At 42.1% G+C, this 21,219-nt stretch overlaps 1 protein-coding gene and 1 long non-coding RNA gene across 2 annotated transcripts; both read right to left on the reverse strand.

The window, feature by feature from the left end:
- Positions 1 to 552: 552 nt before the first annotated feature.
- On the reverse strand, positions 553 to 20,425 carry mapk1 (mitogen-activated protein kinase 1). Its single transcript, XM_028413633.1, has 9 exons — positions 20,051 to 20,425; positions 9,461 to 9,643; positions 7,654 to 7,843; positions 7,454 to 7,570; positions 6,582 to 6,696; positions 6,018 to 6,149; positions 5,671 to 5,780; positions 5,447 to 5,575; positions 553 to 4,710 (listed from the first exon to the last, which is right to left on the reverse strand). The coding sequence occupies exons 1-8, from the start codon at positions 20,194 to 20,196 to the stop codon at positions 5,459 to 5,461; spliced, it is 1,110 nt and encodes a 369-aa protein (XP_028269434.1). The 5' UTR covers positions 20,197 to 20,425; the 3' UTR covers positions 553 to 4,710; positions 5,447 to 5,458.
- On the reverse strand, positions 13,120 to 18,675 carry LOC114440964 (uncharacterized). Its single transcript, XR_003671230.1, has 3 exons — positions 18,665 to 18,675; positions 18,465 to 18,471; positions 13,120 to 13,552 (listed from the first exon to the last, which is right to left on the reverse strand). It is a non-coding gene; the product is annotated as an uncharacterized LOC114440964 (long non-coding RNA).
- Positions 20,426 to 21,219: the final 794 nt, after the last annotated feature.

Below are 21,219 nucleotides of genomic sequence, written 5' to 3' on the forward strand. Positions count from 1 at the left end.
TCATAAATCTACTTTCACATTCTTTAACATGTCACAACATTAATTGTTGTTTTATTTGTGTCCAGCAGATGGCGTCATGTCGTTATCAGGCTTATCATGACAGGTGAACTGAATAACACTGATTATCTTCATCATGGCAGCTGTTAGTGGGATTTATTTGGCTGCAGCTTCTTGAAGGTTTCCTGAGCTGCTGTGTGTGCACAAAACTTTTAGCATGTTACCAGCAGGAAAAATGTAAAAAAAGAATTATGAAATATCAACCTGTTCTCTCCTCACTTCCATTCACTCATGTAGGTTTAAAGATCTTGTAGGCTTGTCTTGATTATTGTCTCTCATTTCCACCTGTTGACTGATCCATTTGCACAACAGCAGCTGAAACTGATCCACATGACTGACCTGGAGTTCCCTTTATGTTTCTGAGCAGTGCATCTCCTCTAAAGACGCCATGTTTAATCCTTCTTCGCTTATAAAGAAGAATTTAAAGTCCGTGTTTGTAGTTGGGCCAAATCTGAATGACAGCCAGGTGGACAAAGACACGTCTCAGACATGTTATTGAAGATACAGTGTTTTTAATGAACGTCTATTTAAATGTCATGGCAGAGTTGCAAAAAACAGAAAACAAAACAAAACAAAACATTAAAAAACTTGATTTTTCAAAGTAGCAGTCAGTCTTTAATAATAGCAAATGCTTCGTTCAAGTCAAATCCTTCACACGACAGCGAAATAAAACTGACCAATCAATTAAAAGAATTTCTATGGCAGGTCAAACAGAAACCTTTAAAATACAACCAAGGCTCTTTAATCTTTTTTTTTCCTCTTTCTGAAATGTTAACTACACAATTAAAGGTTTATACTGATCAGAACATACAGAGTGAAGTAGTTCCACTGGAGACAACTCAAACAAGATTAGTGTCCGATAGAAACATAACATTCATCTTACAATAAAAATATCTGCACAAAAACACCCAAAAACAGGCTCAAAGGAAAAAGGGTAATGCAAAAAAAAGAATATATATATATATAAATGTTTGCTTTTCATCTTTTCAATACAGTCACAAATCACACAGCTGTGGCAACAAATCTCTTTAAAAATGTACAGAAACAGAAAGATCAGCCCGATCCCTCCCGCCCGCCCCCAGACTTGATTGTGTTCATTTAAAGAGCGTATACTGCGATTACGGAGTCCCGACTAAACAGAAGCTGCACGTCAAATCTTGGATATCAAGACTATCAAAAAAGGCACAAACAGACAGGTCGCACAAAGAACTCAGCAGAAGCTTCTTCTTCTTTTTTTGTTTTTATACAACTAATCCCAGTAAGGTTTCCAGTGCCCCTTAAAGTTCTCACCAGACCACCTGACCCCCCACCCCAACCCAAAAAAAAAAGACTATCTACAGGCAAGTCAAGTCCCAGCAGGCACCTCGGATTACAAGTCCCATCCCAACTACTGTAGAAGCAAGTGCATTTAATAACAGACGGGTGTGTGCGGCGAGCGTGAGGCGCACTGAGGCAGACCTCACCTTAATCTGAGTGCAACGACTGGAGATTTGGTCGTCAGATTTTCTGCGGATGGAACCAACAAAAACCGTTTTGTTTTTTTTAAGTGTGAGCAAAGAGGGAGCTCGGATCAAAAAATATATATTTTACATTTTAAATGTACAAGATTTTGCACCAAGGGAAACATCAGCAGCTTGTTTTCAGATAAGACTGCTGTAAAAACTACGGCAGCCCAGAGTGGCCACAACGAGAGAGAAAACACCTATACTGAGGTCATGGTTTATTGTTGTGAGCAGTCAAAATGCTGCTCAGTTCCATCCTGATCAATGATCAATTCTGCCATGTTAGATTGGTTCATTCTCAATTTGACAGATTTTTGCCTCTTTTAACCCTTTCATTTCCATCATTTGAATTATTTTTTTAACATCCTGAGCGCCTTGATCAATATAATAGAAAAAAGCTTCCATATATAATGTCTTCCTCTCTGTGGCCGCTCCATATTCTCCATAATGATCATTATTTTGATTATTTTAGGCTTGCCTGCCTCTGAAAATGAGAATTTTGCATCGTGTTTCACGTACACTGCTCACGTGGCTGTTGATGGAATAAAAAACCTGCTCGGTGATGATGCTCACCGCTGTCTGCTTTCACTTTTTGTTGTCATTTTAAGCTCTCGAGTGCACTTTAATTAACCAACAATTAGTACCAACCTACAGAATCTTTCAAGAAAACAGACCCATAAAATAAAGCAGATGTTTTTTTTTAAATCATCTAAGTTCAGCATTAATATGAAGTTTTAAAGCAGCAAAAAATAAAAAGTAATAAAGTCGTTGCGTGGCTGTGGTGATGTGCGAGCGTACTCGAGGGCGTGTCAGTACACGGTGACATCACAGCTGGATGTGGTCAGAGGTGCAGCAGACTGACCGATTATGGCTTGAGTGCTTTCAGCAGAGCTTTAGCGTCCTCTCTGAGCCCTGCTCCCGTTTCAGTCACAACAAAACGGCTTTAATTAGACCGGAGCGGCTCGCCGCCTGAACAACACATGCATCGTTGTCGTCATAGAAACATCCATCTTACAGCTCTAAAAGCTTTTTACTAAGTGCCAACAGAGTCAGAGTCTTTACAGAACCTTTTCCGGTCGGTTCTGACTTAATCTGCTCCATGAAACAATAATAACACGACCTCCTCCTGTCATTCTGTACGTAATGCACATTTTTCCACTGCAGGAACTAAAATGGCGGCATGTTGTCTTTATTTCCTTCCGAGTTTAACCAATCAGCATTGAGTACTGCCACACAGTTACTCCAGAACCTACCCTGTCGCAGGACCTTGTTCCTCTCCTGAAATAGGCCCAGCTGGGGAAGTTCCTGCATGAGAACCAGCCCATTCATTAGTTCCTGCAGTTAAAAAACACCTTTTGTTTTTGTTTTTTTTTAAATTAAACTCAACACAGACGCTGCAGAGGAACTCGGCTCACTCTCCAAACCTGCATATACTAATGTTTAAATTCCTTCCACTTGACAGAAAAGCCTAGAATTCAACAGTCTTTAATCAGCAGTTACTGACCAGAAACGGAAACACGATTTTTTTTTTGACTGCAGTTCTCTGCTGGTAATGACACGGCCAACTGTTATTAATATGTGCAATTTAAAGCAAAAAGGTAACTTGAGTATTATTAATAACTTTATCTTGCCTGGATCCCATTTCTCAGGTTCAGGAAACAACAACATGTTCTGTGGTTTCTGTGACTGGTATAAATACACATATATGGTTATTCTCCTATTTGCACCCACAACGAGATGTCTCAGCTAGCATGCAGGTGGAGATTTTAAACTATCGAAAAATGAACAAGAGTGGAGAGATGAAACACGATGGACAGAGAGGATGCTAAAGCGAAAAGAGAGAAACAGGACAAAAAGCACCGTGTGTCTGGAAACTGTGATACACCACAAAACAAAAAAAAAAAACAAAAAAAAGGCAGAACGGAAAGAGCCTGGGCGCTCTCCCCCAGCGGATCTGCCCGGCTTGTGTGGCACTTAACATCGTCGTCTTTGTATACAGAGCTTATAACAGTCATGCAAAGGGCACAGTATTATTCTAACAAGGCGAGAGAGAGAGAGAGAGAGAGAGAGAGAGAGATCAACAAGAGACTGAAGAAGAAGAGGAACAGGAAGAAAGGAGGCACGACAACAATTCCTCCAGACAAAACGGGATCTGTGTTCACCCCACATTATGAAAAACATTATACTGTACATACAGACTTGACGTGTGAAATAAAGTGTGTTTTCTCCTCATGGCTTAGGCAGAAAGAGACGCAGAAACCTGTCAATGCATTTTTACACTATCTGACTGACGGTGCTGGTGAGAAACAAAGACGGGCATTTATGTCTTTAATAAAAGGTTTTTCACCTCCTATCATCCCTCTTACCATTAAAATATCTTTAAGACTCTTAAGGTTTAATATATATATATATATTTATATGTTTATATTTGCACTCGGGCCTCCCGTGTGAGTGTGCTAAGGATTAAAATACAAGGACTGATTAAAACATAGATCCTTATGGACACTGAGTGATGGCTTGTGGCCCGCTGGCTGATCCTGTGACTTCATTGCATAAATCAGGTGATTTAATTTGGGGTTTTTTTTTAATCCCTCTAAAAGAGACAAAGATCACTGCATCCGTCATAACGGCGCGACAAAGGTTAGAATATTTCAAAGACCTTTTTCTTCTTTTTTGTTTTTTTAATGATGGATGATTCTTCAGTCGACTGTGCAACGCAGGCAGGAGTTAGAACCACCACCATAGTCTGTCACCGTCTTCAACTGCAAGAACTGCTAAAAAGGTCTGGAATAGTAATAGCCAAACGCCTTTGAGACACACACACAAAAAATTTGTTTATCTTGGCTTGAAACACAAAATCACCCCCAAACGGTAAGCTGTGATGTGACACCCCCCCCCTCGCCCAACCCCAACCTCACCTCAGAGAGAGAAAGACAGAGAGAGAGAGAGAGAGAGAGAGAGAGAGAGAGAGAGAATGACTGATTGATTGATTCCTGACGCCATTCCTGAGCAAAGTGGACTTGACGAGTGAGACCCAAGGAATCCAGGTGTGGTGTGGACAACAGGAGAAGGAAAAGAAAACAACAACACAGCAACGGTGTGGAGGCGGAGGAGGAGCAGTGGCAACGTAGAAGCCAGTCCACAGAAGCATCTGGAGGGGACAGACAACAGTGACTTTATTTCTACAAACACCACTGATACACAGGAGGTGATTGGTAAGTTTGTGGCTTAATGCAGGAGGTGTCAATTTCTAGACAGAAATTGATTATCACGGTCAGGATGGCGACCACTGAACCCACCAGCTCAGGTGAACAGCTGCTGGATGATGGTGGACTTGTGTTGTCCGCTTGCTGTTTCAGAGATCAGTTCATCCAACTCCAACTCTAAGCCAAAGGCTTATCAATAATAAATAAATGCCGTCACTGCCCTCGCTGACAGTGATCATAACATAACAGTAACATACGTCCATGTTACACTGCAGAGGAAACGCAGTAATTACACACAGCCTCGCCTCATACGCACGGAGCGGATGATAGGCTATAAAACTAGGAGCTGATAGCTATTATCACAACAAGAGGCCTGCCAGGGAGCAGCTGGTGGTTCGCAGAGATCAAGGAGGGCAGAAATAAAAAAAACATCTGAGGAGCGTCACCGGTGTGGGATAAGATGATATGTCCTATTTCACATTTGTATTTTTGCCCCAAATGTCGTTAGTTTAGTGGAAGCACATACATTTTAGTCAGTACAATCACCACGGCAGGTACCAACGACAGAATGTGAGGCTCCACATGCTTCTGATATCTGATTGTTTTTGTTGTCATTTTCTGTTGAACGTTTTAATGCTACACGGAGGAGGAGCTCAGAAATTCTGAGCATGAGGACCTTACCTGTGTGAGATGTTAGGACCTAAAGCCGGGCTGGAAACGTGCAGTTTCTTCAAAGATCAGCTCCTTCAGTGTCTCTTTGGGTAGGTCATCCAGCTCCATGTCGAATTTGAATGGCGCCTCAGCAACAGGCTGCACACATGGTGGCAGGAAGAGGAAGACAAAGATTAGGACAAATAAGGTTCCTAACCCGTGGAGCAGGCGTCCTCAGATGACTCATGTCTCACCTCATCTGTGGGGTCGTAGTATTGTTCCAGGTAGGGGTGAGCGAGGGCCTCCTCCACCTCGATCCTCTTGTGAGGGTTAAAGGTCAACATCTTGTCCAGCAGGTCCAGAGCTGCAGCACAAGGATGAGAATGTTAATGAGATGAACGAAACAACACAATGAGTCTGGCTGTCCACGAGGGGGCGCCACAACATCCTACAAAATTCTGGTTATCTGAATATTCTAAACCTGCATGTACAAGGACAGATCCACTAAAATCCTGCTCTGTGCCTGAGTGTGTGTGCGTTATCAGACCAGTGTGATGGAAGTGTGCTGAGTCATGGTGCTGTGATGTAAAGAAACATGAACCTTTTGGGTCGGCGTTGGGGAAGAGGCGGTTCCATGGCACTTTGCAGCGCAGCGGCAGCGACAAAAGATAATTCCTGGCCTTAATGTTAATGATGCAGTTGAGATCCTCCTGAGAGGGAGAGCCCAGGATCCCTGAGATCATAAAAACAAGTACGTTAGTGCTCATTTGCACGGGCATCTGTGAAGGATTCAGATGAGGAGGTTTTATAGTCTTATCGCACAACAGATCAACAGATGGGAGAAGCAATATGTGGTCTAGCACCGAGACACAAAAAGTACGACTTGACAAGGGCTTCATATTAACAGCTACGGTATCTATGGACTGGCACCAGGGAGGTGTTGCTACTCACAGAGAGTGTGAAGTTTTAGCTCAAGTCTAAAGTTGTCGAAGCATTTAATAAGACGTAACTTACACAGTATTGTGCCACTGAATCATACTGTGTCCGACTTTGCAGAATAAAGTTACTGACACATCGATGTCATGATATTAAGAATTACCTGTGATATATCTGACCAGCCTGCACTACAACACACACTCTGGATGTAAAAGAGAGCTGGCATTACCCAAAATGTGGTTGAGCTGATCCAAGTAGTGCTTTCCAGGAAAGATTGGCCTGTTAGACAGCATCTCGGCCAGGATGCAACCCACTGACCAGATGTCTATGGACTTAGTATAGCCCTGAAAGTGAGGCACACAGACACAGTCAATATAAAATCAATGAGTGGACTCTGTCATGCTCAAGGGCCCGGTGACAATGAATTAATTCTACTTTTACACCATCTGCAGAATTCAGAAAGAAAAAGTTCAATTTCAGGATTAATCCCTAATGTAAAATGGCTGCTTCAAGTGGCAATACACACATTTGTACATGTCGTCCTGATATGTGCTGCTCACACACAGGTTTGTGTGTCTGAATCTCCGACACACTGGAGAAAGTCAATCCAGCTAGAGTAGGATTGTATCTGGATACGTTCAGACCTATTTTCAAATCTGGCTCACACGTGTATCCACGCTCAATCCAGCTTGTTTGCGGTCCTCCAAACCGCTAGGTGGCGCCTCATAATATACAGAGTCCGCGTGTGAGCATGCGTTGTGTGTTTTTTTTTTGTCCAGTGTCGCTCGTGCCTTCGGTTTTTTTTCGGTTTAAAAAGCAGTTTATTCCTTTGTAGCCCTGTGGAAAATAAACTCGGGGCAAAGCTGTATTTGAGCCAATCTGGCTAGATCCACCTCCGAGAGGTGGATTGAAATCAAGCTGGGTTTGCGGTGTTCACACTCAGAAACAGGATATATCCAGATACGGCCTGAATCCCGCTCTAGCCGGACTGATTTCCCCAGTGTGACCGGGTTATAAAACAGGAAAATTTCCTCTCACAGCACACCAAAGTGACTTAAACAACATATACAATATACCTGTTTTCTACAGCAGGACACCCACCTTGGAGTTGAGCATGATTTCGGGGGCTCTGTACCAACGAGTAGCGACATACTCTGTGAGGAACCCGGTGTGATCGTGGTCGGGATCAGCCACACGAGCCAAACCAAAATCACAGATCTGCAGAAAGGCGAGAACACACGACGTGATGAAGACTGAAAGCCGGTGACCTAAGATAACACAACGGGATGATCAGTTAAGACCTTGAGATCACAGGTGGTGTTGAGCAGAAGGTTGGAAGGCTTCAGGTCGCGGTGCAGGACGTTGGCGGAGTGGATGTACTTCAGCCCTCTTAGGATCTGGTAGAGGAAGTAGCAGATGTGGTCGTTGCTCAGGTGCTGAGTCTTCAGGAGCTTGTACAGATCCGTTTCCATCAGATCCTGAACGATATACCTGTAGAGTCTCAGGTTAAAGGAGTGCAACTTTCACACTGTGGGAAACATCTGCGTATTCATACCGGTCGGGAGTTAAACAAACATAATGTTATGATAGTCATGATAACATATTTCTTAACCAAACCTCAACACAGCAACTGTACCACTGCTCCAAAGGCAGCATGACTCCAACAGCCAGGACCAAAGTTACAGCTCAGCCGAGGAGGACGCCATTAATGTTTACAGAGTCAAGCTGCCTGTATTAAGGTGTAGAGTAGAGCGTGACATGAGAGTGGATTTCTACTCCTGTCCCAGAAATCTGCATGACGGTGCTGAACTGCTAAACTTGTTTACAATGAAAACCTGCACACCAAGCCATCTCGAACATGGTACAGCAACACCAGGCATGAGAACAAACCTTATAAATAACACAAGCAGCAGCGCTCAGCCTTATTTATCTTTTAGATAACAGAAACATTAAGCTACCTCAGCGCGCTACAGGTTTTACCACCTTTGGGACTTTGCACAATCAGAGATTTTTTTGCAGGTTTTCCCCACAAGAATAAGCTACGCGTGTGTTATTTAAGGCCACTCATCTCGGAATCTGAGGGTTAGGTGACAACATGTCCCATCAAGTGCTGAGTAGGTGACTAACTGTAACCAACACCCCAGAGAAGGCTCCCAAAAAATACACTGAACAACACAAAGACCTGTTATTGGAGATACTAGAACTGAATATTTATATAGATTTATCTTATTTTGATCATTTGTTTGTTGTTGTTGATTTTTCCTCTGCTGTTTAAGTGACTTGAATCCCACAAAAACTGTCAGTGTCAGCAGTTCCTACAAGAAACAAGGTTTTTCTAATAGAGTAGCTGGGTCATCATTTTGCTGTTGAGTTTTTTCCCCCAAATTTTAACAAGCTAATTGCAGTCTAGTTAAAGTTATGTTATATTATATATAGTTGTACTGTAGGTACTTCAGAAACAGCAGAATATTCCATTAAACCCCATTAAGAACAACAAAGGCAACTAATGAATCCATTAATTTTGTACAAAGACTAATCTGACTTAAATTCTAAAACTGCCCAATCCAAACACTTTTAGGCTTTCCTGGCACACAGATTAGCTTTTGGATTTTTGTACTGCAAACAAAATAACAACTCTTACATAATTTAGCTCGGATAATTGTCTCTAGCAGCAGAAAAGCTGCTGACTTGTTAATTTCAGGTACGACGTTTCTCGGTTGTGTGTCAGTGCCGGAGGCGTCATGGTGGTGTATTTCTACACAGGGAAGTCACTTTATCTTGATGAATTTATGAATTTGTTGTTTGTGTAAATGCAGGCAGGAAGCTGAGTAGCTGTGGGTTTTGGTCACAGTTAAAAACTACACACACACACACACACACACACACACAGACTGGACTGGACCAGTTTGCTACAGTGAGGAGCGTCTCTGCCAAATACATGGTGGCAGGTGGTTATTATGTAATGTACACTACAAATGAAAACCCCCACTCAAATACAAATGGTGGACTGTAAGACCAATCTCATTGGACAAAAAAAAACATCCAGCATCTTTACCCTACCACTAACCCACTGTGATCTAAAGCAGGAAAAACCATCATGTAGGATACACATCCTTCATCTGGTCGATGGTCGGCGTGCGGATGATGTCGTTGATTCCGATGATGTTCTCATGCTTGAAGCGCAGCAGGATCTTGATCTCTCTCAGGGTGCGTTGGCAGTACGTCTGGTGTTCAAAGGGGCTGATCTTCTTAATGGCCACGCGGATCTTGTTGTCCCGGTCGTAGGCAGAGCTGAAACACAGAAGCCCCCAGTTAGAGATCAAACTTTTTTTTTTGTGAACATCCTATTTAAGAATTGTACAAAGTTAAGACATTGCTCATTGTTTCCTGTCGTTACTACTTCACATAAAAAGCTTTCCACTGGCTAACCGCAGAAAGGAAGCAGGGTTTGTCAGAGTTCAGCTGCCACTGTTGCACAGCGGTGCTGCACAGCAAGATATGATTGAAGTTTTCTGAACTTTTGTGGCCAGGGGTCATTTAGAAGCAGGATCATGGTGACGGAAGAAGAAGAAGAAGGAGCAGCTCTGATAAGCAGTTCTATACACTGTGTTTGGTTTTATACTTTATATTAAACAAATAACCAACCTCTTCAAGTGACAATCATATCAACTTCACTCATTATTCAAAGTGTTAAGGACAAGCTGGTGTAGGTGGGCGTGCTCTTATATACGGATTGTGTTGCTTGACTACCACCTACACTGTTGCTAAAACTTCATTATAAAAATTGAAAACATTAAGTTGATTTTCGTTTAAATTCAGCATTAAAATATGCCAAATGTGTGTTTTAATATGAGGTCACCCTGACCTCAACCTATACCCCATAACACGCCCAAGATTTATTGATTGATTACATCATCTGGCAAGCTTTTAAGCTGTTCACACACCCTAACCCTGACTTTCTGTGGTTAACACATAATTACAAATTTGGAGTTATCTCTTCAACATGAAGCCTCCTGTCACGGCTCTCGGTTACGCTCCAGTTTTCTTTTTCTACCAGAAGACGTGCCGGGCTGCTCCACTACATCCTGCATTCTCTGCAATCCAAGAGAAGCCGAACATAAACACTGTGTGTCTGTAAGAAATCAATGCACGGAGCTTATTTTCCACAAGATCCATGCCTTTCAAAGCCAAGAGCAGCCACAGCCAGAGGAGAGCGGGAACAGCTACAAAATAAGCATCAACACACAAGTGTCCAGTCTTTTCATGTCGAGGCACATTAAGGGCTCTAAAGCACTAAACTCCAGAGTGTGATCGCTCTTTAGCATAAGCAGAAACCATCAGCATGTCTGTCTGCTGTGGTTTTTCTACTTCACCATTAACTGATTAATTCCAACAGGTAATAACATGTTCACACATCCCTCCTGTCCTTTGAGAGTGCTGGATTTGTGTTTACTCTGCATGCATGTAATTGTTTTTCTGCTGTACAAATGTGCTGATACAGCAGGTTTTCTTTACACAGATGGACATCAGACACATTCGGTCAAGCAAAAATGCGACAAAAGACAAAATGAAAGCTGTGACTGTTCTCCGTGTGTAGAGTCTGCCTATAGCCAACAGACTAATTGTTCAATTCCACTCTGAAATCTTGGCCCTGCCTGTGATGAATAGATGCCTCCTTCTCCTCCTCCTCATCCCAGGTACAGACATGTCTGTCTCTTCTCACCAGTTCGTTTACAAGCGCATTATCATAAACCAACTAACCTGCAGCAGTAATGCCAGGAAAGGCAAATTACTGCTGCCAGCTCATCTCATCACAAAACCAAAAATCCACCTCAGGAGGAAGAAAACTGTTTACAATATTTATGGTTTCTTGAGGCTCTTGAGCTTCATCATTTACATCCAGCCAAGCGTGGTTTTATTTCTGCATATTACAAACAACAGAGATGTCTGAAAAAACACCCACATCGTAGGACAAAATAAGAAAATGAGTTGCTATAGTGATGGGGGTGTAGGGACTGAAATGTAAACACAAGTGTGCCAGCCTTCTGCGAAGGAAATATGAGTGACCTTCCTTTCCACTTGTGTGAGAGGAATGCGTGTGTGTGCGTGTATGTGTGTGTGTGTGTGTGTGTGTGTGTGTGTGTGTGTGTGTGTGTGTGTGTGCGTGCGTGTGTGTGGGAGGAAGGTAAATAGTTCTCCATGTAACTGTTCTACACCAGCAGATACCCTCATGTACAGAGAAGCAAGGAGCTGCAAGACTTATTCATCAAAGCTCAAATCTGATCCAGGGCAGAGGCAGCACGGCGCAGACACACACACAGACACACACAGACACACAGTGTCTTCACATGACTTTTTCATTTTTCAGTCAATGGTACTGCCTACACCAGTTTTTTTGACACAGTAAAATGTTCCCGTTCGTTACCAACGAAAATCCTTAAAAAAAATTGCGTGTCAGTCGTTTAGTCATTCATCAAGCAAAATGCCAAGCAGTCTGAGTCCAGCTGCTAAAATGTCAACACTGTTGGCTTCATATCACTGTAAATTTAGTTTTTAACTGGGACTAAGACAGTGAGAGGTGGATGGTACTACTGCAGAGTGAATCTGCCTCTCTGAAGACCCTCTCTTGATTCTGCCTTTGCTCGCTCACTTCTAAATCACATGCTGTCGTTGTACAATCAATAGGTGCGTCTCAGTGCTGACTGTTAACACTGGAGTGTTACGCATCATCGTCCTTGCATGGTGGTTGATTTAACGCCGCTGATGCGTCTACTGCCTCTCAGAGGGTGCAACAACCCGCTCCACCTGTCCGCCCGCCATCATGCCTTTTACACAGCACACCAGACATAAGATAACATTGAACTTATTAACTGATAAAATTCTATGAAAATGTTACATTTCCTGTTTTATTTTCTCCTCATTTTCTGGGATCTATCTACCTATCTACCATTAAATAGATTGATAAATACTTTATTAATCCCTTTATGGTGGTCCAACAGCAATATAACTTAAAGGTCGGGTAGGAGATTTCACTCTGATGCACTTTTTGTTAAATTAGTGTAACTTCTCTTTACAATCCGATAGCAACTGATTAGTTCGGCAGTTTCGAAGAATAGAATATGAATCATCTGTGGAAGCTATAAAACACTAAAAACATCAGCCAATCCTATGAGGCGCCCCTGCATGGAGTATTGGCTGGTTGTCACTCTCTTCCTGCTCTGCGTGCACCAGAGAGGTACGTGCATGATGGCCGAAGTCACAGACTGGTTGGGAGGCGTGGCTTCGGGGTGAGCTCCGAGAGAAAGGGGCGTGTGTTTACTTTCGAAATCTGGCTGACTCTCACTGAGTTTTCAAAATCTCCTACCCTACCTTTAACATCATCAAACATCATCATAAGTTGATGTCACAAGTTTTGGAGTTAAACAGCATGAGTAATAAAGGGCCTTTTAAGAAATTACTAACATGTCTTAGAAAATCACTGAATGACTAAAGCAATCCAACAGTACTTCAAGCAAATGTTTTATGTACCATCTTCTTTAGAAAATCAACTAACCGTCACCTTCTTTGTGCTCATGCAGTCTAGCTAAGACATGGTGAAATCTCACACTGACACATGTGTGTCAACCTCATCTTCAATGTGTCCTCCTTGCAGTCATGGGGATAGTCTTAGTCCATACTACGTTTCAACATGTTTGCTGAGGCAAGCCCTTGTCAAGTTCCTTGTCTGTTCATACTGGCACAAAGCAGAAGGAACTTTTTTTTTTTAAGGAAGTACAAAGTACACCAAGTCAAGTTTGCAGTTTCAGGAGAGCTGCAGCCTTATCTCTGGAGGGTGGACTGTTGCTTCCTGGACCTTTGAACCTCATATAAGGATTTTTCATTGGCGTCACTGTGCTATATACGGTACATTGAAAGGGGCCGGCTGACCTCACAGGCAGCCGATAGTGGCATCAGTCTAACACAGTCGACTATCATTAAGGAGCTGCACGTGAAACAAGACGACAAATTTAACTATTTTTTCCACACACGCCCTCTACGACTTGGCTTTCACATATAAATGGCAAAAAGAAAATGGTTCAATGACTGAAGAATCAATCAAGACCCTTTCAACTATGCAAAACAGTCACTGTATGGCCCTGACAATGAATGAATATTTTGTATGACAGATATTAATGATGATGTAAATAACTGCACTCTTTCCTGTAGCTCTCTGTGAGTGATGCCTTTCCTGTTTCCTCTGCATTTGTAAAGCTTTTCTGAGCATGCTCAGTCCCCAAGAAGAAGCACTGAGTGTGGGGATGGTGGGGGCTCATCTCCATAGAGACGGGAATACAAGGCTTTTCTCTGCAGCTGCTGCGTTATGCAATATGACTGTAACCATGACAATGTTCAAGGGGTAAGGTTGAAGGAAGAAGGGGAAATGCTCACTGTGCACTTCAGGGTGAACGCGCGTTGAGAAAGTGCAGATAAGAAGCAGACCTACATCACTTTGAAGGGCAGCATGAGTGTCAGGCTGCAGGTGACGGTGCTGAGAAATGAAGCCAATGTGTCAAAACCCACAGAGGCCTGTGTGGCCACTTCAGGCTGCTGCTGCCAAAAGGGAGTCAAATCACCACAAATGTCTAACAGTAACAAAAACTTAATCATTACACGAAGACAGATCAGTGCCATGTTAGATCACAAGGATTAAGGGGTGGGTTCATCTTCAGAGTAAGGTGCAATTGCATAAACTGCTCTAGCAGAGCCCATCTACCCATGCCAGTGCACCGAAACTGGGGGCTAACTTCAGCTAAACAGCTGGAATAATTATTTACATAGACCTGATCCTAACAAAAAGGCCCATTTGATGGCGAATACAGAATTGATTGATTTTCCGCTTGCCTCATTCACACATTTTTGCAGAATTTTTAAATCTTGGATTTCCAGGTTTTTATAGCAAAACTGAGTGTGTCTGTTGGTCTTTGTATACATTCGAATTAGGACAGCTGGTCAGGCTAGGAAACTGGCTCATGGCATGCCAACACTCCAGCAATGGGTGCTGATTGATCAGTTCAAATTAGGACAATGTGTAACAGGTGATCCTCCCTCAAAAGTATGTCTCTATGGGTCTCTCTACTGCTGCTTGTTGGAATCGCTCGTTGGAATATGCCATGTAGTTGTGTTTCATGGGTCCTGGCTCCATAGGACTACATTCATTCTGGAATATCTTGTGAGCCCTCATATAAAACAGGTCAGACCTTTTCTATAGACAATTGCTCTGTTGTGTGGTGCACACCAACAGCTGGAGGAAAGACAAGTCTGTTTCACTAAAAATGTAAATGCATGGCATACGGCCTTCCAACAAAAACACCTTTTTGTCACCTTTACTTCTGATAATAAATGCTTCCATATGCAACCATAAACATAACTTCCAGCTCTCGGGTACTGACCGCGCACTTGAACCTCTGTATCTCTGTTTGAGCTTGTTATCAGCAAGGTCGTAAATTTCACTAACAGCCGAGTCTCTACATTCAGCCATAATCACAGGGTATTATTCTGCATAGATCAAAATTCTGACAATTAAATGAAGCACTCTTCCATCCCTGAAAGAGGATACCCAATTAACACAAGAGCTAAAAGGTCATTCTTTTTCATAGATTCATAAAATACAAAGCACCCTGCCAATAAAACATGCAACCTTTCTCTATAAAATCAGGAGCCCTCCTGACAAATGCATGCGTTTTGTTGGAAAAAAAAAACTCCTGTTAAATTTCACTACACACAGCTGAGACCCGATATTTAGACGATATTTAACCTCATAGCTATGTTTAAGCCTGACTACAATTCATATTTAAATTCAACATTTCTGGGAATCGGGTAGCTGGTTGAAGAAGAAATGTCATAACTGTAGTGTATTATCTTGCAAACAGAGCTGAAAGGATGTTGCAGATGCAGCTTTATTTCCACACAGGAGGGCTTCGTGGTTTAAAATATGAGTCAAACGTTGCCACCACTCTTGTGTACTGATTTTAATGAACCATCTGTTAGCATACTGTGACACCAAAAGATAGAATCAAAGTCATCAGGCCACTTCTGCAAATTTTACTTTGCATACAGTTTTTTAGAGTCATCATGCGACTTCAGCAGAAGGGTTTGTGCTCATTTTATTTAGATGTCCTGAACAACAGCAGCGCACTAACATATCACATCAGCCAGACCCTGATAACGAACAAAGATATCAGAATCAATACGAACGGAGCAGCAGCTGTGTGAATGTTTAACATGCTTGTCAAACCAGAAGTCATCGTTCTCGCCTTGGCAGACATTACCACCCAAATTACACAAATTACATCTCCTTCTGAATTGCACAACAGGATTTCAGAGTGTCAAGGCTCTCATTTTCTCCCTCCCTCCCTCCCTCCCTCTCCCATTGGCTGTGGAGTGGTGGTACTGATGTCAGAGGTAGAGGGGTTGCCATGGAGACGGGCGCCACGGTGGCATTTTCAAGAGGACGGCTCATGGCAGAATGAAGCAGAGCATCAGCATCAAGACCAAGAATCAGAACAGGTCAAGGGCTTGAGATCAAAACCACAAGGAAGACCAGGAGGAGGACCTGGATGACGAATACATTTAATTTGGTGGTCTCCATGTAGACTGTATCCTACACAACTTTGTATCTCTCAAAACAGTGAATAAACTCAATTAAAAATGCAGCTAATTATGAATTTCCGCATAAAATTAGCAATGCTGTAATCCTTTTACATATCAGTAAAGGGTACCACTTCCACTTTTATTCTCCTTCAAACTGACTTTTCATACACTGCTAATCAGCAAAGCTAATGTTAGCAGCTGTTTCACTGTGGTTTGCAGATTGCAATGGTAAGACGCACATCACTCCTCTTACAAACTTGTGGTCTGTGCATCATGGAACCATCCGATTTCACCATCGTGAGGTTCAGCTGCCATTTCTGGACTGCCAAAGCTCACCGTTTATAGTGCAAATCACTTAAATCAATCAAATGAATCCTGTCGGTCTCCTGGTGAAGTACAGTATTCCAAATTACCTGCATAGATCCACAGTTTCTCTCCCACTAGCACACTTGCAAACAAACAATCAACTGAAATGTGCCTCAACAGAGGCAAAAGAAAAGAGATCCGACATGGACAAAAGGTGACCAACTACTACTCATCGTTTTAGATGTAAAACTTTTTACAAATATGAGCCAGTTCAGCAGCATTCCCCCATGATCTAACTCTCTGTGTGGGCGTGCTGAAAAGGCAGAGTATGCCACAGCAGCTCCTGAATATCATCACAGAGGGTGATACAGTATCTTGTGATTGTGTAAGCATACAGTGTGCACGAACTCAGGCTTGTGTTAAGAGGCTCGGTACAATCGGAAAGCCCTGACATGAGCAGCCTTACCGTCAACAAGAGGCTATTGAAAACAAAAATAGGCCTACTTTGAAAATGACACAGACAGAACTCACCATCACGACCAAGTTTTGTAATACAAAGCACGGACAAAAAGACCCTATATCATGCTGCAGCTGCTCAGAAAGGCAAATATGTTCCGCACCGAAAGGCTGCAGGGCTTCATAAACACATCCTCTCCTACTGTTATTATTCACATCAATCGACACTGATCATGCAGTTTTTTTTACAACACGAGTGACAATATGGCCCATTCCAATTTTCTGAAAAGGCTTAAAATTCCATATGAACCACATCCGCTTATACTTACAGTCGTCAGGCTTTGACTCAATAGTACACTGTCCATACATGATCTTCAAGTATGTTATACTAGTACATCAGAGCTGCTGCCATGGCAACCACATACAGCATCTCAGCTTTTGACTTTAATGGGAATTTATACTGTGCTTACAGTATGTCCTCCGCTCAATGCTCAAAGGTGGACATTAAAATTCTGCTGGATTTTATCCTTTACACATGCACGTGCACTGCTGCTGCAACAGGAAAATGAGCGTGCTTGATAGATGGATTGATAATATTTTGGAAGGATTGTGCAACTGTCCCTTATAGAGAAAAATAAGACTTGTTGTATGCAGACCAAAGGGACTCGTTTACACGACAGTGACACTGGTATCACAGCGTAGCCTGACAAAGAAAAACATAAACACCACATAACCTACACACTGTAACACAGATCTGTAACTGGCCCGCTAGGCAGAATAGCATTTCCTGCTGGGCCGAGTGCATCATGGTGAATTTGGAGCTAATAAAAGACAAAGAACCAAAGAGCAAAACCACAACTGATGTGAGAGTACTTTCTTGTTGATGTCTCTCAGTTGTTGCACAAGCATATGAAAATCACCCTCCTTCTGCCTCAGTCAGATAAGTATGCATATACTCCATCTTCTAAAGTCTTTATACTCTACTAGGGCTGCAACAAACGAGTATTTTGGTACTCGGATACTCTATTATTTTTGCATCTTATTATTTTTTTTGCGTATTATTTATGTCACAGTTTTCCCATAGATACGGCTGCAGCGTCATTGATTCAGTCCGTGACCGCCTCCATACCCAGCGCCAAAACTGTCATCCCGCTGCGCCACGAGAGAATCATTCTGAATGATCGTCACTAACGAGTCATCGCATACTAAATTAGTTGTCGATGCATTTTGTCCTCGAGTACTCGAGTACTCGGTGCAGCCCTATACTATACACTGCAGTAAGTACAATAACTCATTTAAAAAAATCTGATTTCCACAAGCCTCAAAGAAAGTGTGCAAGGTCACATTTTATAACCAGACATTTTGCAAGTTTGGAAATTTTGACAAAAGTACAAAAGGCTCGTTTCTGCACGTTCCATAATGTAAATCTTCAATGGGTGGTAAAACACTGCATCAATGGTCCTTTGAAACATAATCAAGACACTCTTTAAAATAACATTAGCTTAAACTTGGAAGCTTATGTTACTGATGCCCAGGTGAATGCAACAAAAGGATTAAAACATTCCAGAGCTGACAGGCACTGGTTACAACATGCTCTGTGCGTCTTTGATTTTAATCATCTTCCTACCTGACCCTTCAAAATCACCAATGTTCAAAGCCATTAAACCTCAACATTAAGAAAAGCAAAAGGAGTGCAGGAACATACTGAAACTGAACTGACTCTGAAACTGAGAGAGCATTAAGGGAAAGTTCAAGAACTAAAACGTCACAGCGACGCCCACACCGCTTTGACTGACAGGGGATCTCTTAAGAGGTGAAGTGCAGAAAGGCCAAAGGAAAATGAGACCTAGATCTAAATGATAAAAAACATCCACCTACACCATACACTGCACAATTATCAATCAAGATAAAAAAAAAAACACACAAGCTGCGAGCTTGAAATTGGACGATCTAAAAGTAAACTGTGATCAGAGCTGCAGTTATGCAGCCTGGCTTTAGTAAACCATGATCTCTTTTAACATCTTTGCACCGCTCTGGATATAAAGATGAACTACGTTTGTTGCATTAATGCACGCTGTGTCCTTTTGATGTGTGAAAGACGCTAAAATACCTGCTGTGTCTCCACACAGTCGGCACTCTGTGTGTCAAGTCATGGTCTCAGAAAACTGAGCTCCTCTCGCCAGAGAAAACAAAAGAAGTACACTGCTGCTGTTTGACACAAGGACAATATATTATGTAATGCAGTACACAGTGTGCACATTTAAGGTCTACCACATATCTACAAGATGGGAAAGCGAATGGTTTTACAACTTATAAGGATGTATTATGCATTTTATTTGAGATATCTAGTTACTTTGGCGCTAAGTGTACGGCCTATGACCTGTCCACGTGTGCCTAAGTATGTATGGGGATGGCAAAAGGCACAACCAGAGGCTGGGGGTTCACAGGCAACTGGCTGGTGCTGCCATTGTGGTGGTGACATCACTTCTGTACTGATTTCATGTAAAGTTTGCGTCACTGGTGGAGCAGTGGCTCGTGTGTGTTTTAACTATGACTCTGATCTAATTACCATTAATGACTTCATGCAGTGAACACACACAAGACATGCACATTATAGCACAGCGCATCATGACGAGAGCAGTGTCACATTTACAGGACTATAACACATTATACAACACTTCACACTCAAATATCCACTGTTTGAAGTCATCAAATTATTAAATGAGTCAAACTTTTGAATATACACAACAAAGTGTGTCAAACAGTTTATATTTTTTATATATATGTATATATATAAACCATAAATACACTGTAGTATGACATGAGGTAGAGGAGTTATTGTCCTACTACACACCTAATAACACGTTGTAGATTCCTTTATATAAGCAAAAAGACTCCAGAAATAATAAGTAAAATAAACATACTTTAGCAGAAAATGTGGATGCGTTATGGTGATGATTGAGAAGTTGATGATGGTAAATTAAAAGTGAAAAATCCCACACAGGCGTGTCAGAAATAATACTTAACAAATCAGATTTGGTGATTTTCCGCAGAGGGATCACATTAATCGCAGATATTTCAAGTATGAAGACGATCATTACACAGACGAAAGCTAATATAAACACTTTAAACTGAAGTGTGATGACTTTCCAGCCGTGATTTAACCATCTTCACTAAACTAACACTGACTTTGTTGCTTGCTAGCTAAAACATTAGTGGCTGCTTATGATGGAAAAGAAGCGGGTTAGCTAACAGTACGCGCTGCTAAACTGAGTAAATGTGGAGGCTACTCGGGCTGAAACTTACCACACCATCCCGTAAGCGCCTTCCCCGATGTAGGAGAGGTTGCTGTACCGAGGCCCGACGTCGAAGGCCTGCCCGCGGACCAGCTCCGTTCCCGGCCCGGGGCTGGGGCCGCAGCCAGCAGGGGCAGACACCGCAGCTGTCGCCATTACGAGGACTGGCTTTTTAACTTGTAAGGTTTTTGTTTTTGTTTTTTTGTTTAAAAAAAAAAAGGAGCGAATGAGATTAGAAAATATATGTCTGTACTATGACTGCAACTGGGTGTACAGTGTGGAAAGAGGCCTTCGCTACGTGTGGAGTGTTTTTTTTTTCCCTTTCCGTTAACGTGCGTTCGGAGCGACCACACCGCTGCTGTGCTGTCGCAGGCAGGAGCGAGCGGCGGAGAGGCGGCTGCTGCCGCAGGAAGTAGCGGAGGCGGTCATGTGATGCACGGCTTTCCTTTTTTTCCCTTCTCCCTCCCTGTGGAGGATCACCGAGGGTTCAAAGTAACCCGGTTCTACAGGATTTTGGAATGAAAACAAAACAAACTAAATGAAATGAGGCCGTAGATATATGATGAATATTCACCAAACTTTACAGAATATCGAAAATATAATAATAGTTTAGGTCTTATTATTATCCAAGACTGGATGAACCTGCTAAGGTGTTCAAAAAAAGCAAGAAAGAAAGAAATAATAAATAATAGAAAGAAAAATTAATAACCTACAGGAGAGATGACGTAGTTTTGTAGGCCAACCCGGAAGTTAGCACCTTATTTTGAGGCTAAAGTTTGAATTTAAATACCTTAATAAAAATACACACAACAATGACTAGGGAGGAGTTGGAATCGAACCACCAACCTTCCGGTTATTGGACAACCCTGCTCTACCACTGAGCCACTGCTGCCCTTAAATACCATCATCGCAGGTAAAAAAACAACCTAATGATGATTTATAAACAAACTACATCGCTATCATATAACTACAATTATGTGTATCCAATTTATTGTTGAATACTGTATTTAACTCGCAAATTCTGCGAGTAGGTGTGGCCAAATGTTAAAACAGCGCCCTCTATAGGATGCGTCTGACCTGGCCTAATCACGTAATTATAACAGGAGGCACAAATGTCAAATTAATGCATTTAAGTTCAAACTGTGTGTTTTTTGAATGCTGTCATTTTAATTTCACGCA

This window comes from Parambassis ranga, chromosome 9 (assembly GCF_900634625.1).
Source record: "Parambassis ranga chromosome 9, fParRan2.1, whole genome shotgun sequence".
In the NCBI taxonomy this organism is placed as follows: Eukaryota; Metazoa; Chordata; class Actinopteri; family Ambassidae; genus Parambassis; species Parambassis ranga.

What these genes read in the sequence shown, in the direction of transcription:
- mapk1 (XM_028413633.1), bottom strand. Translation starts at nt 20,196, where the DNA reads ATGGCGACAGCTGCGGTGTCTGCCCCTGCTGGCTGCGGCCCCAGCCCC. An exon ending in ACACCACCTGTGATCTCAAG is followed by an intron (nt 7,571 to 7,653) that starts GTCTTAACTGAT and finishes GCCTTTCTGCAG; the next exon opens with ATCTGTGATTTTGGTTTGGC. An exon ending in ACTACGACCCCACAGATGAG is followed by an intron (nt 5,576 to 5,670) that starts GTGAGACATGAG and finishes CCATGTGTGCAG; the next exon opens with CCTGTTGCTGAGGCGCCATT.